The 17,673-nt window shown below is 35.6% G+C and overlaps 2 protein-coding genes and 1 pseudogene across 3 annotated transcripts in view; all 3 read right to left on the bottom strand.

The window, feature by feature from the left end:
• Positions 1-649, bottom strand: part of LOC117914466 (transcription termination factor MTEF1, chloroplastic-like) — a 2,901-nt gene extending 2,252 nt beyond the window's left edge. The window contains exon 1 of the mRNA XM_034829815.1: positions 3-649. Within this exon, the coding sequence (XP_034685706.1) occupies positions 3-649 (647 nt within the window). The remainder of the gene's footprint in view (positions 1-2) is intronic.
• Positions 650-9,781: 9,132 nt separating this feature from the next.
• Positions 9,782-11,201, bottom strand: LOC117914181 (annotated as a pseudogene).
• A 1,525-nt stretch (positions 11,202-12,726) lies between these two features.
• LOC117914215 lies at positions 12,727-15,184 on the bottom strand. 2 transcript variants are annotated; one of them, XM_034829446.1, is made up of 2 exons: positions 13,786-15,184; positions 12,727-12,929 (listed from the first exon to the last, which is right to left on the bottom strand). In XM_034829446.1, exon 1 carries the CDS (start codon positions 15,055-15,057, stop codon positions 13,879-13,881), a length of 1,179 nt encoding a protein of 392 aa, XP_034685337.1. In that variant the 5' UTR covers positions 15,058-15,184; the 3' UTR covers positions 12,727-12,929; positions 13,786-13,878. The 2 variants fall into 2 exon arrangements, with proteins under 2 accessions (XP_034685337.1, XP_034685338.1); XM_034829447.1 differs by lacking the exon at positions 12,727-12,929 and adding an exon at positions 13,321-13,698.
• Between the last annotated feature and the right edge of the window lie 2,489 nt (positions 15,185-17,673).

The following is a 17,673-nucleotide window of genomic DNA, read 5'->3' on the forward strand; positions in this document are numbered from 1 at the left end:
ACATTAGCAATCCTGCAATATTTGATTTGGGTACTCCAAATTCTTGCAACGCATTCATATTAGAAGCCACATAGGTGTGAAGATCAAAGAGCAGAATCCGGGAAAAGCGTTTAACAACAGTAATTGCCATCTCGTCGGATTGAAGGAAATCTTTCAAGAAATTAAAAGAAGGAATGATTTGATTTTCCAAGCTTCGTTTCAAGATGCCTGGGGTTGAGACTACGATCTTGGCAACATCAGGCTTGGAAGCGCCTTTGGAGTAGAAGAATTGGAGTTTGGGCAAAAGGGTTTTGTCGGGATCGGATGCGAGTAGTCGAGGTAGCGATTTGACGATTTTTGAGGTTTGGGATTTGGAGAAGCCATGGCTGTTGAAGAAGGCAAGGACCGAATCGGGTTTTTCGGGGGTTTCAAAGCGGAGTAATTTGGAAGCTGATAGAGCATCTTCATGAGAGAGGCCACATGAGTCAATGAGGTAAGACACAGTGAATGACTCTGATCTTTCAGAAGTGGGAATGGATGTGGAGGAAGATGAGAATGGGTAGAAGTGGTGGAGAAGAAAATGCAAACTTTGTGGGGTTGGAGAAGCTGTGAGAGTGAACCTCACCTGGAGCACAAGGGCTTTGCGTAGGAAGCCAACGATCATCCTCATCGTCCGCCAATACTAAAACCCTAGTCCATATCAACGAATACAGGACCTGGCTAAAAAAAATAAGGGAATTGCAATTTCCAAAACGACGTCGTTTGTGGGGGCCAAGTTTGAAAATAGGACGACTTAGCACATGCCTAGGAGTCACAACTATTTTTGAATTTCTCTCCATGTAAATAGATTAAAAATTAACACATAATTAAAAATTAAATTCTTTAATAAATTTTTTAATTTTTAAGAATAATTTGAAATTCAAAAACAGATCAAATTAATTACACATTAAATTAAAATATTTTACAATATCATATTTATAATTGAATATTAAATATGTGCACCTAAGGAAAACCTAACTTATTTACATGTTAAAAAATTAAACTTTATTTATTATTTATTTTAAATAAAATATTATTAATAATTGTTTATTTTTAAATTATTATTATTCATTTTTAATAAAAAATTTACAAAAATATTAATATCTTTCTGTTCTTAACATATATTAAAATAACATATTTTTTATAAAAAAAATAATTTATGATTTATATAATATCACTATTCATTTTACTAAAAACTATTTATTTATTTTATTTGTAATTAATTTTTTTTTAAAAAAAGATTTCAATTAAATATAAATTGAATTTACAATTTTTCTATAAGCCAAAACAAAAAAATTATTTTAAAATAACTTACCCAAACAAGTTTTTATTTTCTATTTTTAAAAACGTTTTGTTGTTGTTTTTTTTTTCCTTTTAAGCTCAAAAACAGTTTTTAAAAAGTTTTTTATTATTTAAAACTGTTTTGTAAAAACAATTTTACATGAACTTCCAAATGAGAGAAAAGATTGCATATAAAATAAATCTGAATTAGTTGCAGTAAGTACCTAATGCATAAATATGAAGAACCACACAGGGAAGGAGGAGAAAAATTGGATTGATAATCTGGACATTCAACAATCACCACTTCCCTCCTGGAGACAGTCTTGCTTTTTTGAAAGGTTGATTTTTTCCTGATACAGTTTCATTAACTGAGGAGCTTCCTTCTTGTAACCATTCACAAACTTCCGCAGAAACATCTTTTCAGTAGACTCGAAGAGAACTACCAGGCTAGTGTCGTTCTCAATCAGACCCTTTGACAACAAAACTTGAATGACTGAATACCGAGGCATAATTCTCTCTCCAAGCTAAGCGAGATAAGAAGGGCCGGCGAGCAATCAAAGAAGACTCCCTCCCCATTTTGTTGACGAAGAAATCCATTGTTGCCATTATTTTATCCTCGGAATGTGTCATACACCGGGAAGCTTTATGAAGGCTAACCGAATCTCTTCCTCAGACCGACCCCACCTCTTATATACATCAATCTTCCTTTCCCAGGTTGATTTTCCCATCGCTCTCATTGCATGGATTGCTATAACGAACTTCATTTGTGGAGGATAAACCCCATTTCTTACTTCCTCCAAATTCTCCCTAAACAGATTTGGCCTCACCATGAATGCCATGAAGAAAATTTAAACAGCATAGGATCACATGTGACATTAAGCATGCATTGAACGGCAAAAAACGGAAACGTTCACCTGATTAATTCCGTGAAAGGCCATTTCTTCCTCTTTTCTGGTATTCAGGAAGCTCCTCCAGTGCTGATGGTGCGAAATACGGGTTAATAAGCTCTTCCCTTTCTACACCCAGATTCAGTCCAAAACGAGAGGCGTGCTCTCTTTGAGCCAAAGGAGGAAGGAGCAGGGAGCTTACTGGAGAGAGAGAGCCCTTCCTTTTCTTTTATATATATATGTATATAAATAAAATATTCATATATATATCACACACATTATTTGGACCACCACTTGACTTAATGGGCCAGTCAAGTGAATTAGGTGAGCCCATAAAAAATCAAGCAACAATATGTGTCCAGTCCCATTATGGACCACAATGCAAAAATAAATAACACTGATTTATGACATTATTAAATTGATTATGTAAGTCCACACATAAAAATTCCAACAATCTCCCACTTGGACTACATAATCAAACATTACAACATACACATAATCATAAATCAATGTCCCATAGAATCTCATCAAAATAAATAGCCAAAAGCAATCATACATGCTTCATTGCTTGATTCACAGGGAAATATACAATAATAGCAATCCTTTCAATAATAACATAGTATTACAATACCAAAAAAATGGCCCCACTAACTTAATACAACCTAGGCTTCCAACAACCCCATTGAGAACGCAATTATGGGTAAGCCTTTTGTTAATGGATCCGCCAACATACTTTTTGTGGACATGTGTTCAATATCAATAAGAGATGTCACTTTCTCCTTAACAAAATAGAACTTTACATTAATATGTTTGGAGCGAGAAATACTCCTAGTGTTCTTGGAGAAAGCAACAGCTGCGGAATTATCACAAAATAATTTCAGCGGTCTAGAAATGGAGTCAACAACTCCCAAAGCTGAAATAAAATTCCGCATCCACATAGCATGACAACAAGCCTCATAACATGCCACATACTCTGCCTCCATAGTTGAGGATGCTGTAAGTGTCTGCTTGACACTTTTCCAAGATACAGCTCCTCCTGCCATCATAAAAATATAGCCCGTAGTGGACTTCTTATCATCTATGCAGTCAGCAAAATCAGCATCACAAAACCCAACTACATCAAGTAAGCTGGTGCGCTGATATGTCAACATTAAGTCCTTAGTTCCTTGCAAATACCTAAGGACCTTCTTAGCCGCTTTCCAATGTTGACTCCCAGGATTGCTCACGTACCTACCCAACATGCCCACAACAAAAGCAATATCAGGCGTGTACATACTTGAGCATACATAAGGCTGCCAACTAAAGATGAATAAGGAATGATTCTCATTTCCTCTCTCCCATCATCATTTGAGGACACTGAGCCTTTGAAAATTTATCACCCTTCACAATTGGCGCTTTAGTAGATTTACAGTTGTGCATATTGAACCTCTTCAATATTTTCACAATATAGGTTCTTTGAGACAATTTAAGCACTCCATTATCCCTATCACGAAGAATCTTTATGCCCAAAACATAAGAAGCCTCACCAATATCCTTCATGTCAAAATGGTTGACAACATGTGCTTTGTCCAAACAACAAGTCAGAATCATTTGATGCGAGTAGTATATCATCAACATATAAAACAAGAATATGTAACTACTCCCACTAACCCTCAAATATATGCATCTGTCAACTGTATTCTCTTTAAAACCATTTTGGGTGATAATACTATCAAACTTCAGATACCACTAGATCTTTCATCAACAGAGCTCACATCTTCAAAATATACAACCCTGTCTGATTCAATGATCCTGGTGGTATGAGATGGACAATAAAATCTGGAACCCCTTGATCCAATGCAATAGCCAACAAAGAAACCACTAATGTTTTAGGATCAAGTTTCTTTGACTATGGGTTATAGGCCTAACCTCAGCCTTACATCCCCAAACATGGAAATGGTGAAGGCTAGGTTTCTTTCCTGAACATAGCTCATAAGGTGTCTTAGGCACAGACTTACTGGGCACTTGATTCAAAATATATGCCGCAGTCCTTAAGGCTTCACCCCACAAAAAATTTTGGTAAGGAGGAATGATGGCAGACAATTGCAGAGTAATACCAGGATTGCTAGTAGCTGGAAAATAGCAAAATTAAGCAATATGCATGTTACTACAAAATCATGCATTTGCTAGTTTCCAAAATTTCTCAATTTAGCAACAACTTGGAATTTTGAAAATTCCACGACGGTAAGGACAACCAATTAAATATCACAACCAAGATGCACTAATTTTATTACCGAAAGGGCAAAGAAAATTAGTACGGTTCATAATATAAAATTAATTTTCTTCACCAATCCAAACATCCTACCAAATATTATAATCATCGATAGGACAATCACAATACCCGTATGGACCTTGGTTATCACAATAATAAAACAATCAAAAGAGGGAGATAAAATATCTCAACAAAGACAATTTGACACATATAGGATCACGATAGGCAACCACACAAATGTTCACAATTGTCATGATAAACTAAAATATTCAATTTGCGCAACTTGACACACTTGGAATTGCGATAGGCAATCACACAAATGTTATAAATTGCCACAATAAATTGAAATATTTAACAAAATTGACATAGGACAACACTATTGATACAAGGAAAAAATTATACTAAAGAACAATAATAATAATAATTGTCCCAATAAAGTCAATTTTAACAATTGCATAATAATTCCAACATATGCATAATCAATCCAAGAATACCAAGGCAAAAAAAAAAAATAATAAATAAAAAATTGGTTTTTTTATGACGTCATGATGACGTCATTACGTCACTATTCATCTCCTTCTCCAGCTGAACACGGCCTGGTGCAGGAGAAAAAAATTTTTTTTCTTTTTCGGCCAAAATTTTGGGCATTTTCCAACAAAAAACGCTTAGATTTCCATCCTCACACATCAAACCTTCAATCTAATCGCAAAATTTGCACAAAAACGCATAATAGGAAGAACCAAAGCAAGCCCCTAATTTTCGAAATCCCACCAAACAAGCTCCAAAAAACAAATAAAATGATGGGTTTTGCTCCAAACAATATTCTCTACAAGTTTCCAACAACAATCGGGTTTGAAAACAGAGAATCAACATCAAACGAGAAATAAAATTCCAAAAAAATGGCTTCCACAACAGGAAACGGGAAACCCAAAATTAACCCAAAATTGCAGCTCATATGTCATCCATGCTGCTCTGATACCAATTGAAGAAAATTCAAACAGCATAGGATCACATGTTGACATTTAAGCATGCATAGAACGGCAAAAACGGAAACGTTCACCTTGGTTAATTCCGTGAAAGGCCATTTCTTCCTTTTTTCTAGTACTCAGGAAGCTCCTCCAGTGCTTGATGGTGCGAGAATTACGGGTTAATGAGCTCTTCCCTTCTACACCCAGATTCAGTCCAAAACGAGAGTGAGTGCTCTCTTTCAGCCAAAGGAGGAAGGCTCTCTCTCTGGATTGCTTCCTGCTCCTTCCTCCTTTGGCTGAAAGAGAGCACGCACTCTCGTTTTGGACTGAATCTGGGTGTAGAAGAGAAGAGCTCATTAACCCGTAATTCTCCACCATCAAGCACTGGAGGAGCTTCCTGAGTACCAGAAAAGAGGAAGAAATGGCCTTTCACGAAATTAACCAAGGTGAACGTTTCCGTTTTTGCCGTTCTATGCATGTTTAAATGTCAACATGTGATCCTATGCTGTTTAAATTTTCTTCATGCCATAGGCCGATTCATTAGCAATCCTGCAATATTTGATTTGGGTACTCCAAATTCTTGCAACGCATTGATATTAGATGCCACATAGGTGTGAAGATCAAATAGTAGAATCCGGGAAAAGCGTTTAATAACAGTAACTGCCATCTCGTCGGATTGAAGAAAATCTTTGAAGAAATTAAAAGATGGGATGATTTGATTTTCCAAGCTTCGATACAAGATCCTGGGTAGAGACTACGATTTTGGTAACGTCAGGCCTGGAAGCGCCTTTGGAGTAGAAAATTGGAGTTTAGGCAAAAGGTTTTGTCGGGATCGGATGCGAGTAGTCGAGGTAGTGATTTGACGATTTTTGAGATTTGGGATTCGAGAAGCCATGCCTGTTGAAGAAGCAAGGACCGAATTGGGTTTATCGGGGTTTCAAGGAGAAGAATTGGAAGCTGACAGAGCATCTTTATGAGAGAGGCCACATGAGTCAATGAGGTAAGACACAGTGAAAGACTGTGATTTCCCAGAAGTGGAAATGGATGAGAATGGGTAGAGGTGGTGGAGAAGAAAACGCAGGCTTTGTCGGGTTGGTGAAGCTGAGAGAGTAAACCTCACCTGGAGCACAAGGGCTTTGCGTAGGCAGCCGGCCATCATCCTCATCGTAATACCCAAACCCTAGTCCATGTCAAAGAAGCCTGACCTAGCTTCAAAAATACGGGAATTGCATAGGAAAATGGTTCTTAAAACGACGTCGTTGTGATGGCCAAGTTTTTAACAGAACGGCTCCCCTTCATGCCGACATGCAAGTACGGAAATATTAGAAAATAAAAACTAATTTTAAATACGAAACATGTATTCTTATTATTTTTTAATTTTAAAAAACAAAAAATTATTCTCTAAAACGATTCTCAAATAAACCTATAATTTCTATAGTAACTTTTATTAAATTAAAAAAGTCGATTCCAGATAGGAAATTGTTTGACCATTATTCACACCCCATTATTATTTCCTTTATAATTATGTAATTATCATTATTGAGTTCTATTTTGATCTCTGCTTTGTTTCCTTCTTGTAGGCCTAAACATGTTTTCTCTAATCCACCACATCATTTCCTAATGGACAGAGCTTATTCTGCTTTAGCACTCATAAATTTTAGTATTGCAACGAATACGTTCACCACGAACTTCTAAGCATCATTTTAGATTTTGTTATAATTTTTCATATTTTTAAACAATCAAATTGCATGAATATAATTGAAAACAAAATTTTCTTTTATGCTCCTTTAGATTCCTTCAAATCATATAAGACATGTAAAATTGGAAAAGATTATTTGAATATATGATAAAACATGTCCTCTTAGATTCCTTCAATTATTGAGAAAAAAAAAATTATAGACAAAAAAAATAAAAATTGGGGGATTAAATTGTTGCTAAATTGGTCACCAAGATTATGGCTTTTCAATTCAATAAAGCTTAGGCTTGAAAAGTAATGGATTTTACACATCAAACATGTGAGGGTGCAACATTTTCTTTTAGAGTCGTGTCGTCCAAATGACACATTTGTTGTGGGATGATTTTGAGCATAAGGTCATTGAAGAGGGACTTCTATGTGGAGAGAGTCATGCTCAAATATTGGGTGGAATCTCGTACAATATGTCAAGTGTAATTCAAAAGGTGACATATGATAAAATTTAAGTGTTGCAAATAAAATCAAATCATTGAAGTTAAAAGAAAATTACAAATAAATATTATTTTGACAAATTTTTAAAGGAAACAAATCTTCATATTGAAGACAAAAGAGAATTACAAATAAATATTCTCCTATAATCCAATTTCATTGAATGGTACAAAATGTATGAAAATAGAGCATCACTCCTTGATTTCTCCTACAAAACTTATTCAAAAGATTTTTTAACTCTTTAGGAAATGTCAATTAATTATCCCTCCTAGAAAAGCCAGTCTTTTAACCAATTTAAATCAACCAACTATGAACTATCTTATCATTTTGATAATATGAAAATAATCCCTAGCATGTATATAATCGTTGTAATTGAAAGCCTTTGGGAAAATATTTTTCTTTCTAAAAATACTTAGATCATTTGATTTTCAAAAAATTTAAGGGAAAATGTGAAAGAAAAAAAAATAGAAGAAAAGAAATAATAAAGAAAAATAAAAATAGGTTTAAAATAAATTAATTTTATATGCTTTTTCAAACCCATTTTACTTATTTCCCTCTATTATATAAAGACTAAATATTTAAAATTATATTTATATTTTTAACAAATTTAATTATATTTAATCTTTTTTTTTTTGTATTTTCATGGTGAAATGAAACACGAGAAAATCATTTTCTTAACATTTTTTTCCTTAGTATTTTATGGAAACCAAACATAGCCTTAAGTTTACCGAGTTTAAAAACCCATTTTGAGGCTGATACATCTTGTTTTTAACATGAATTTAGAAAAAAAAATATCCTATGGTCAAAATTGAGAGTTAGTCGAATGGATCTATTTCAGTTAAGCTGCTTCATAGAAAGGCAAAGGCTAGGATTAAAGTGATCTTTGAGATAAAGCTCCATTAATGCAACAACACTCTTATTTCATCTGTAATAGTTAGTTAAAGTAGAAGGCTAGCTTAGAAGAAGATTCTCTCCCTTTCATAAGAAGGCATTTGTCGATCTTTTTGGAGTCTTGCAAGATTCTGGAGTGAGGAAGTTAGGTAAACAATTTGCTTTTCTCCTTTAAAGTATCCATAGTAAAATTAAGATTGCAAGCAAGCTTACCAAACCTCTTTCTTTCCTCCATCATCTAAGGCCAGTTGTTTTCCTTCTCTGCGGTTGTTTAGGGTGAGTGCTAATTCCTTCCAATTGCAGTCCTTCGAGGATTGCTTCCTGGTCTGGTATATGAAAGCAAAGAAAAATTCCTTAGGAGACAGGTATCGATACTTGCCAGCAGGAGAAAGATCACAAGACAAAAAATTTGTTAGGATGTTAAATTTTTTACATCCTTTTTGAATACTTGTTTAGCGAAAATTAAAGATTGCAAGCCAAGCCTATCCCAACAAGACCTTATTTCAATGAAACCAGCCAATATAATCAAGCATGAAGATGGTTCAATTGACTTAAAGTTTCCCTCAAGAAATCTAGAAAGACAAACCAGATCATCGTCAATACCATTTTACAAAAGGTCGACCTTCAATGCCATAAATCTCTTATAATAAGAAACATGCGAGGGCAGCCAGGGAAGCTCTAGCTAGGTTAACAAACTTGTGTATAAGGTAAAGAAGCTTCTCCCTCTAAGGGAGCTCTACTTACACATCTATATAAACCAAATTATGGTCATATAGGCTAATAACTTTGAAATTGAGGAAGAAATGCTTAGAAGACATTTCTATTCAGATTTGAATGAGAAAGCGAGAAATTAGTTCCTAAGAACCGTCTTATAAAAGAAATGAAATATTGTCATAATCGATACTTGAAATTCCTTCTGGTTCATAGGAGAACTATTCCAATATTCCAAACCAATAATAAGCTTTATGCAAATCTTCAAGAAGCTAATAGGGTAAATGTTATAGAAACCTCATAAGGCAAGGCGTCTCGTCAATTCATCGACCACCCACTGCTATCAAAAGAAGCCATGTTATTGAAAGGATTCTCAGAGTTGAAACAAACAATCTTCAGCTACATCATTGGCTTCATTTACTTATGCTCCCAATGAAACACAAAGATGATCGATTTCCTCACAAAACCATATAAAATCAGATTGAACATTATTGCCTATCAAAACAACAATATGAGATCAGATTGAACTTCCAAATGAGATCAAGATTGCATATAACATAAATCTGAATTAGTTGCAGTAAGTACCAATGTATAAAGGTGAAGAACCAAATAATTTTCAGCAGAATCAACCACACAGGGGAAGGTGCAGAAAATTTTTGATTCAGGGTGTACAAATTCTAAAACTACCCCTTCCCTCTGGGAGACAATCTTGCTTTTTCTGGAAGATTGACTTTTTCCTTTCCTGGTACAAGTTCAATAACTGAGAAGCTTCTTTCTTGTAGAGATTTACAAACTTTTGCATAAACTTCTTTTCAGTAGATTCAAACAGAACTCTCGGGCTAATATCTTTATTAATCAAACCTTTTGACAACAAAACTTGAACAACTGAATACCGAGGAATAATTCTCTTCTCCAAGCTAAGCGAGAGAAGCACCGGCCGGCGAGCAATGAAAGAAGACTCCCACCCCATTTTATTGACGTAGAAATCCATTGTTGCCATTAATTTATCCTCGGAGAGTACCATAGACCAGGGTAACTTTAAAAAGGCTAAACGAATCTCTTCCTCAGAACAGCACCAACTCTTATAAGCATCAATCTTCCTTTCCCAGGTTGATTTGACATCCCTCTTATTGCTTGAACTGCTAGAACAAACTTCATTTGTGAAGGATCAAACCCCATTTTCTTTACTTCCTCCAAAATCTCCCTAAACTGATTTGGCCGCACCATGAATACCTAGGCTGGTGCCTTAGCAATGCAGCAATATTTGATTTGGGTACTTCAAATTCTTGCAACGCATTGATATTAGATTCCACATAGGTGTGAAGATCAAACAGTAGAATCCGCGCAAAGCGTTTAACAATACCCATTGCCATCTCTTCGGATTGAAAGAAATCTTTGAAGAAATTATAAGATGGGATGATTTGATTTTCCAAGCTTCGTTTCAAGATGGCTGGGGTAGAGACTACGATCCTGGCAACGTCAGACTTAGAAACGCCTTTGGAGTAGAAAAATTGGAGTTTGGGCAAAAGGGATTTCTCGGGGTCGGATACAATGAGTTGAGGTTGTGATCTAACAATTTTTGAGGTCTGGGATTTGGAGAAGCCATGGCTGTTGAAGAAGGAAAAGACGGAATCGGGTTTTTCGGGGGTTTCAAAGTGGATGAATTTGGAAGCTGATAGAGCCTCTTGATGGGAGAAGCCACATGAGTTTATGAGGTGAGACACAGTGAATGAGTGTGTTTTGGATGAAGATGAGAATGGGTGGTGGTGGAAGTGAAGAAAAGGCAAGCTTTGTAGGGTTGGAGAAGCTGAGAGAGTAAACCTCACCTGAAGCAGAGCGACTTTGCGGAGGAAGCCGACCATCATCCTCATCGTCCGCTCTTACTAAAACCCTAGTCCATATAAACGAAGCCTGGACCCTGGTTTCAAAATGCGGGAATTGCAAGAGAAAATGCTTCTGAAAAACGACGTCGTTGTGGCGGCCAAGCTTGCAAGCAGAACTAGGGCGTCCAGCGCCGGCTTCCGCTGGCATGTCAAACAAGTGGTTTTCAGTGCTCATTTTAAGTTGCATTTTTTTTTTAAGTTCCAACTTCAAACCTCCGGATAAATCTGAATTTGTTTGAGATATGAATACAAATACATATAAATTCAAATTTATATCTTATACATAAATGGATTTTTTTTTTTTTACCATTTTTAAATGAAAAATAATAATTTTTTTAGAAGAAATACAATTTATACAAAAAAAAAAAAAAAAATTAAAACTTTCCAAACCAACGTCAAGCCCCGTTTTAATTTTAATTTTTTTTATGATAGATTTTATTTGATGACTATTCTAAAACAGTTTTAAAAAATAATTTTTAAAAATTATTCTCTAATATATTGTAAAACAAAAATTTGTTTTAGAATCTTAAATATTTCTAAATTTAAAAAATAATTTTTATAGCTAATATTTTATTTTTAATCATTTTATATATTTGTATATTTTTTTTTTAAATCTTGAAAAAAAAGTATGTTAGAAAATATTTAGTTTTCTGTTTTTTTTTTTAAAAAATTGTTTTTCAATTGTTAAACATTTTTTTTTAATATAATAGAAAATTATTCTTGAAAACAATATCCAAACATGTCTTTATTGGATAAATAGTTTTTTAAGATAATTATTTTATTTTGATTTTATAAAAACATTATAAATTTAATTTATACGATATTCATTAAATTTAATTCATGAAAATAGTTTTGTAGTTACAAATAAATTAAAAATAAATAGTTTTTAATAAACACATGAATAGTAATATGATAAGAAAAATCATAAATTATATTTTTTTATATAAAAAATATGGATATTAATATCTTTGTAAGAGATTTTTTAGTGATTATATATATTTTTAAATTCTAAATTATTTTTGAAAATTGTTAAACTCGTTAAAAAATCAATACAAAACCTTCATTGGATTTGAAGTTTATTTTTCTAGTGAAATTTTTTTATAAAAATATAATTATTTGCAGAAAGAAAAAATAACAATCATTATAAAACAATTTTTATCTATAAATTTATAATATTAATAGATTCAATATTTGAATTTTAAATTATTTCACTTCATTTTTTAAAATTATAAACCAAACTGATAAAAAATTAAAAAAACAGAAATTATTTTAAAGTACAGACTATAATCTGCCAGTTTTGATATGAAAACTGCGGCAGTTTTGGTAGAGATCAGTTGGAAGGAGGTGATGGATAAGTGGACAAGCAATATCAAGCGTGACAATGGAGTTCCAATCAATACTGTCACCTAATTTGAGTTCTAGACCAAGGAGTAAGCCATACAACAGGGGAACTGCAGATCATTTTGGGTTCCAATTGTGCATGTCCTACTGCTGCCCATATCAAAGTAACTTTGGAATATCCATTTTCCTTGATATAGCTTCTAGAATCAAGGAGCTTCCTCCCTTTCTTTTGATGGAATGTATTACAAATCAAAGAGGTATACACGATGTATACAAAGCAATCAAGAGATCCAAAAAGAAGCACAAAAACACAAAAACGAAATAATGTGTCCTATAAGAGTTTAATCAATCCACAAATTCTAAGATCGACAAAGAACGGTCCCAATGTACAATTTAATCCGATCCGAGAAAAGATTTAAGAAAGAACTTTTAATTGTTTAAGGAGCAAGCCTTTCTTTTTTTCCTCTAATAAAATAACCGCACCAAGTTAAGAGAAATCCTCGAGTGCATCACCCACTGTACACCAAACAAAGCAAAGCAAAAATCAATTGTCATAGATTCCGTACTTTTGTGAAATGAAGGAGAATATAATCACTCGTTTCTTCATCTTCTTTACACATGTAATATCTATTAGGGATCCTCGAACCCTCCTTAAGGGGATCCAAAGTCAGAATCCTACCCCAGGTAGCTTCCCAAGTAAGGAGCTTCCTCCCTTACCAGTCACAAGCCTCTGCAAAGACTGTCTTTATAAAAAATGAAAAATGATTGTAAGCTGAAGTCTTTGCTGACCAATCTTTCAAAGACTGAACTTAAATAATCCAAACCCAAGGAACAATTCTCTTCTCCAAGTTCATTGTAAAAGAGCAGGAGAAGACATCCAAACCAACCAATTAGTTGAACTAAAAAAATCCATCACTGCCTTTATAGCTGTATCATACCCTCAGACGCATGCATAGGTGATAGGACATGGTTGTTAGGCAATGAGAATCTCTTTCTCCTACTAACCCCACCTCAGATAAACCTCCATTTTTCTTTCCCATGTGGATGAGCCTTCTCCATCATCACAACTACTATTTTCTTTTAAATTTTATCAGCTTTTACAAAAAATGTTCTAGGGTGGATGGGTGGCAAGTATAAGAGCTTTTATGAAGAGAAGCAATAGTGGGAGATTTGGGGTTGGAAGAAACCCTGGCTTGTGGAAAGGATGAGGACTGAGTGGGGGCGTTGGAAGCTGCATTGGCAGCTTTTCGGAAGGAGAACCCTCATGAGTTCATGAAGTAAGACACTGTAAATGTAAATCATTGTTCATTGTGAAAACTTGAGATGAGCAAGATTGCATATAAAATAAATCTGAATTAGTTGCAGTAAGTACCTAATGTATAGGCGAAGAACCAACTCATTTTCAGCAGAATCACCCACACAGGGGAAGGTGCAGAAAATTTTGAATTCCAATGACATTCTACAACTACCCCTTCCCTCTTGCTTTTCCTGAAAGATTGACTTTTTCCTGGTACAGGTACAAGTTCAATAACTGAGGGGCTTCTTCCTTGTAGCCATTCACAAACTTTTCCAGAAACATCTTTTCAGTAGATTCAAACAGAACTACCAGGCTAATGTCTTTATCAATCAAACCCTTAGACAACAAAACTTGAACAACTGAATACCGAGGAATAATTCTCTTCTCCAAGCTAAGCCCGATGAGAAAGGGCCGGTTAGCAATCAAAGAAGACTCCCTCCCCATTTTATTGACGAAGAAATCCATTGTTGCCATTATTTTATCCTCGGAATATATCATACACCAGGGTGACTTTGTAAAGGCTAACCAAATATCTTCCTCAGACCAGCCCCACCTCTTATAAGCATCAATCTTCCTTTCCCAGGTTGATTTTGACATCCCTGTCATTGCTTGGACTGCTGTGGGAAACCTTGTTTTTGAAGGATCAAACCCCATTTTCTTTACTTCCTCCAAAATCTCCCTAAAATGATTTGGTCTCACCATGAATGCCCTAGGCTGGAGGCTTAGCAATGCGGCAATATTAGATTTGGGTACTCCAGATTCTTGCAACGCATTGATATTAGATTCCACACAGATGTGGGGATTAACTATTAGAACCCGTGAAAAGCGTTTAACAGCAGCCATTGTCATCTCCTCGGATTGAAAGAAATCTTTGAAGAAATTAAAGGATGGGATGATTTGATTTTCCAAACTTCGTTTCATGATGACTGGGCAAGAGGCTATGATCTTGACAACGTCAGGGTTAGAAGCGCCCTTGGAGTAGAAAAATTGGAGTTTGGGCAAAAGGGATTTGTCTGGGTCGGATACGAGGAGTTGAGGTTGTGACCTTACAATTTTTGAGGTCTGGGATTCGGAGAAGCCATGGCTGTTGAAGAAGGCAAAGACCGAATTGGGTTTTTCTGGGGTTTTAAAGTGCAAGTATTTGGAAGCCGATAGAGCCGCTTTATGGGAGAAGCCACATGAGTTTATGAGGTGAGACACAGTGAATGAGTGTGCTTCGGATGAAGATGAGAATGGGTAGAGGTGGTGGTGAAGATAAGGCAGGCTTTGTGGAGTTGGTGAAGCTGAGAGAGTAAACCTCACCTGGAGTACAAGGGCTTTGCGGAGGAAGCCCACCATCATCGTCATCTTCCGCTCGTGCTAAAACCCTAGTCCATATAAACGAAGCCTTGGACCCTGGCTTCAAAATGCGGGAATTGCAATAGAAAATGGTTCTGAAGACGTTGTCGTTGCGGCGGCAAGTACGCAAGTAGGGCGTCCAGCACCTGAATAGCGCAGGCTTGTCAAACAAAGTGGTTTCCATCGCCAAAAAAATGAAATTTCAAAAAAGGTGTGGTGTAATTTATAATATCAAAATTTTGTAAACTTTTTAAATATAAAAATGTATATTAAAAATAAAAAATTATATTATTGAATTTTATTTAAATGTTAAATATCAATTATTTGATAATTTTAAAAGATATTAGGTTATTTTATTTATATTATTTCAAATTTATTATCACAAAAATAATTGTGATAAATTGAACTAATGGTGCCACCACTAACAAAACCTGCACTTGATTTAGTAGTTCCACTTGCACCAGCCTTTGGTCAATGGTTCAAGCCTCCACTTTGGACTTTGGACATTTTTGGGATAAAATGTCATCCCATGTAGAAATCGATGGCGAAAGAGAGGCCTTTCAAATAAAAAATTCAACCATTGCCTATCAATGAGCCTTGACCCACAATGGACCCTTTTTCCCAAATCCAAATTAGAAAGATGCCCGTATTGAAGCCCAAATCCAAAATTGAAAGATGCCCATATTGAAGCCCAAAATCAATGGCTGAGAGAATCGAATCGGTTGAACAATTCATCGGTTTGGCGGTTGAACTGTCGGTTCGTCCGGCCCAACCCCGGTTCAAGCCTCTGCAAGACTGTCTTTTCTGGAAGATGTTGTAAGCTAAGTCTTTCCTGATCAATGTTTCAATGACTGAACATAAGACTAGTTGGTTCCGAAAATTGAGGAAAATGCAGGAAAAAATACAAAGAAAGTAGAAAGAAAAAGTGAAAGAAATAAAAAATAGATTAAAAGTGATAATTATTTTTTTTTACTTCAACTCATTTTTTATTTTACTCATCAATATAAGATTAATTTTAAAATACATATTTTTAATTAGTTTTAATTATATTTATTTTTTTTTATTTTTCATAGATAAAATATGAAAAATTATTTTCTTAACATTTTTTTTTTTCTTTATACTTTCGAACCAACATACCAATAATCCAAATCCAAGGAAAACTTCTCTTCTCCAAGCTCAGTGTAAATGAACAGGAGAAGACATCCGAACCAACCAATTAATTTGTTGATGCATAGGTGATAGGACATGGTACTTAAGCAATGGGAATCTCTTTCCCTGCTAACCCCACCTCATATAAACCTCCATTTTTCTTTCCCCTGTGGATGACCCTTCTCCATCATCACAACTACTATGTTCTTCACTTCACAATTTTCTTTAAATTTATCACCTTTTGCAACAAATGTTCTAAGATTTAGTAAGGTGGGTCACGGGTGGCAAGTAGATGAGCTTTAGAAAAAAAAATAATGGGTGTGTTTTTCCCGTGGTTTCTTGCCAGCCAAACAGAAAATTAAGGGCAGAATGAATCGGTACCAGCTGGGGCTGAACGCCGTGGGATGGTTTTCCAGAGGAGAACCTCTGTTTGTCGTGCCGGAAAACATTTGCATCCAAGATCTTTCCAAAATAATAATAATAATGATGATGATGATGATAAATCAAACTTGTCCTTTGCCGTTGCCATAAGCATTCCCTCTTTGCAAGATAAGTGAAGAAATGGCTTCGGCCCTTCGGCTGAAGGATGGGCCATGGAGGACGGTGCGTTCCTCCGGAAAAAGATCAGAGGCAAAACGATGCGTTTCGTAGGGAAGGAAAGAGTGGTGAAGACCACGCGCTTCGTGAGAGAAAGTGGCCAAAAAGGCGCGTTGCTACCCAGAAAAGCAACTCCGAACAACCCTCCCACTCACCTTGCGTCCAATATTCTCAACTAAACATTGAATTAAATTAATAATCAATTTTTCCACCAATTTAAATCTTTTATTTTCCCTCGCTAATATTTCAAATATTCTGCCAAAGTCCAGGAAAAAAAAAAACAAAAAACAAAACAAAGTCCAAGAACGAAAGCAACCACTCTCAGGAGTCATTTGTAGATGTAGAAGAAGAATGGGATGCGCGTGGGAATAGGCCCTGGTCCCACGCCACATACGACACTTTCCAAAATGGTGAGTTTTAATCGCATGCTCTTTGGTCCAGGATAAGCATGGTGGAGAGCCAGAGTCGGTGAGGGAGTGAGCCAGACTAACCACCAATGCCATTCTGTGGGCCACGCTTCTATTCTATGGCTCCGGTCATGCATCCTCCCACGTCACACCCAGAATATTACCCAAAAAATATCTAATAAATTTACAATCTGCACGTGCGAGGGCAAGGGGGTGAACGCCGACAAATGGGGGATCAGGTAAGGCGCGAGTGCATCTGCACATCAGGCGATTCAGGCCAAAACACGCGATGCAGCAAATCTTAAAAAAGCGCTTACCACTGTCCAAAAAGGCTTGTCCAAGTCAAACCATTCTTTTACTCGACGACTCCGATTACACACGTTGATAATACCACGACCCTCCCACCGGCTACTGCCGGTCGCCGGTCTTTACCCTTTCCTCTGATAATTATGCATTCATGAACTTCTTACCT

This window comes from Vitis riparia, chromosome 5 (assembly GCF_004353265.1).
Source record: "Vitis riparia cultivar Riparia Gloire de Montpellier isolate 1030 chromosome 5, EGFV_Vit.rip_1.0, whole genome shotgun sequence".
NCBI classification, from domain to species: Eukaryota; Viridiplantae; Streptophyta; class Magnoliopsida; order Vitales; family Vitaceae; genus Vitis; species Vitis riparia.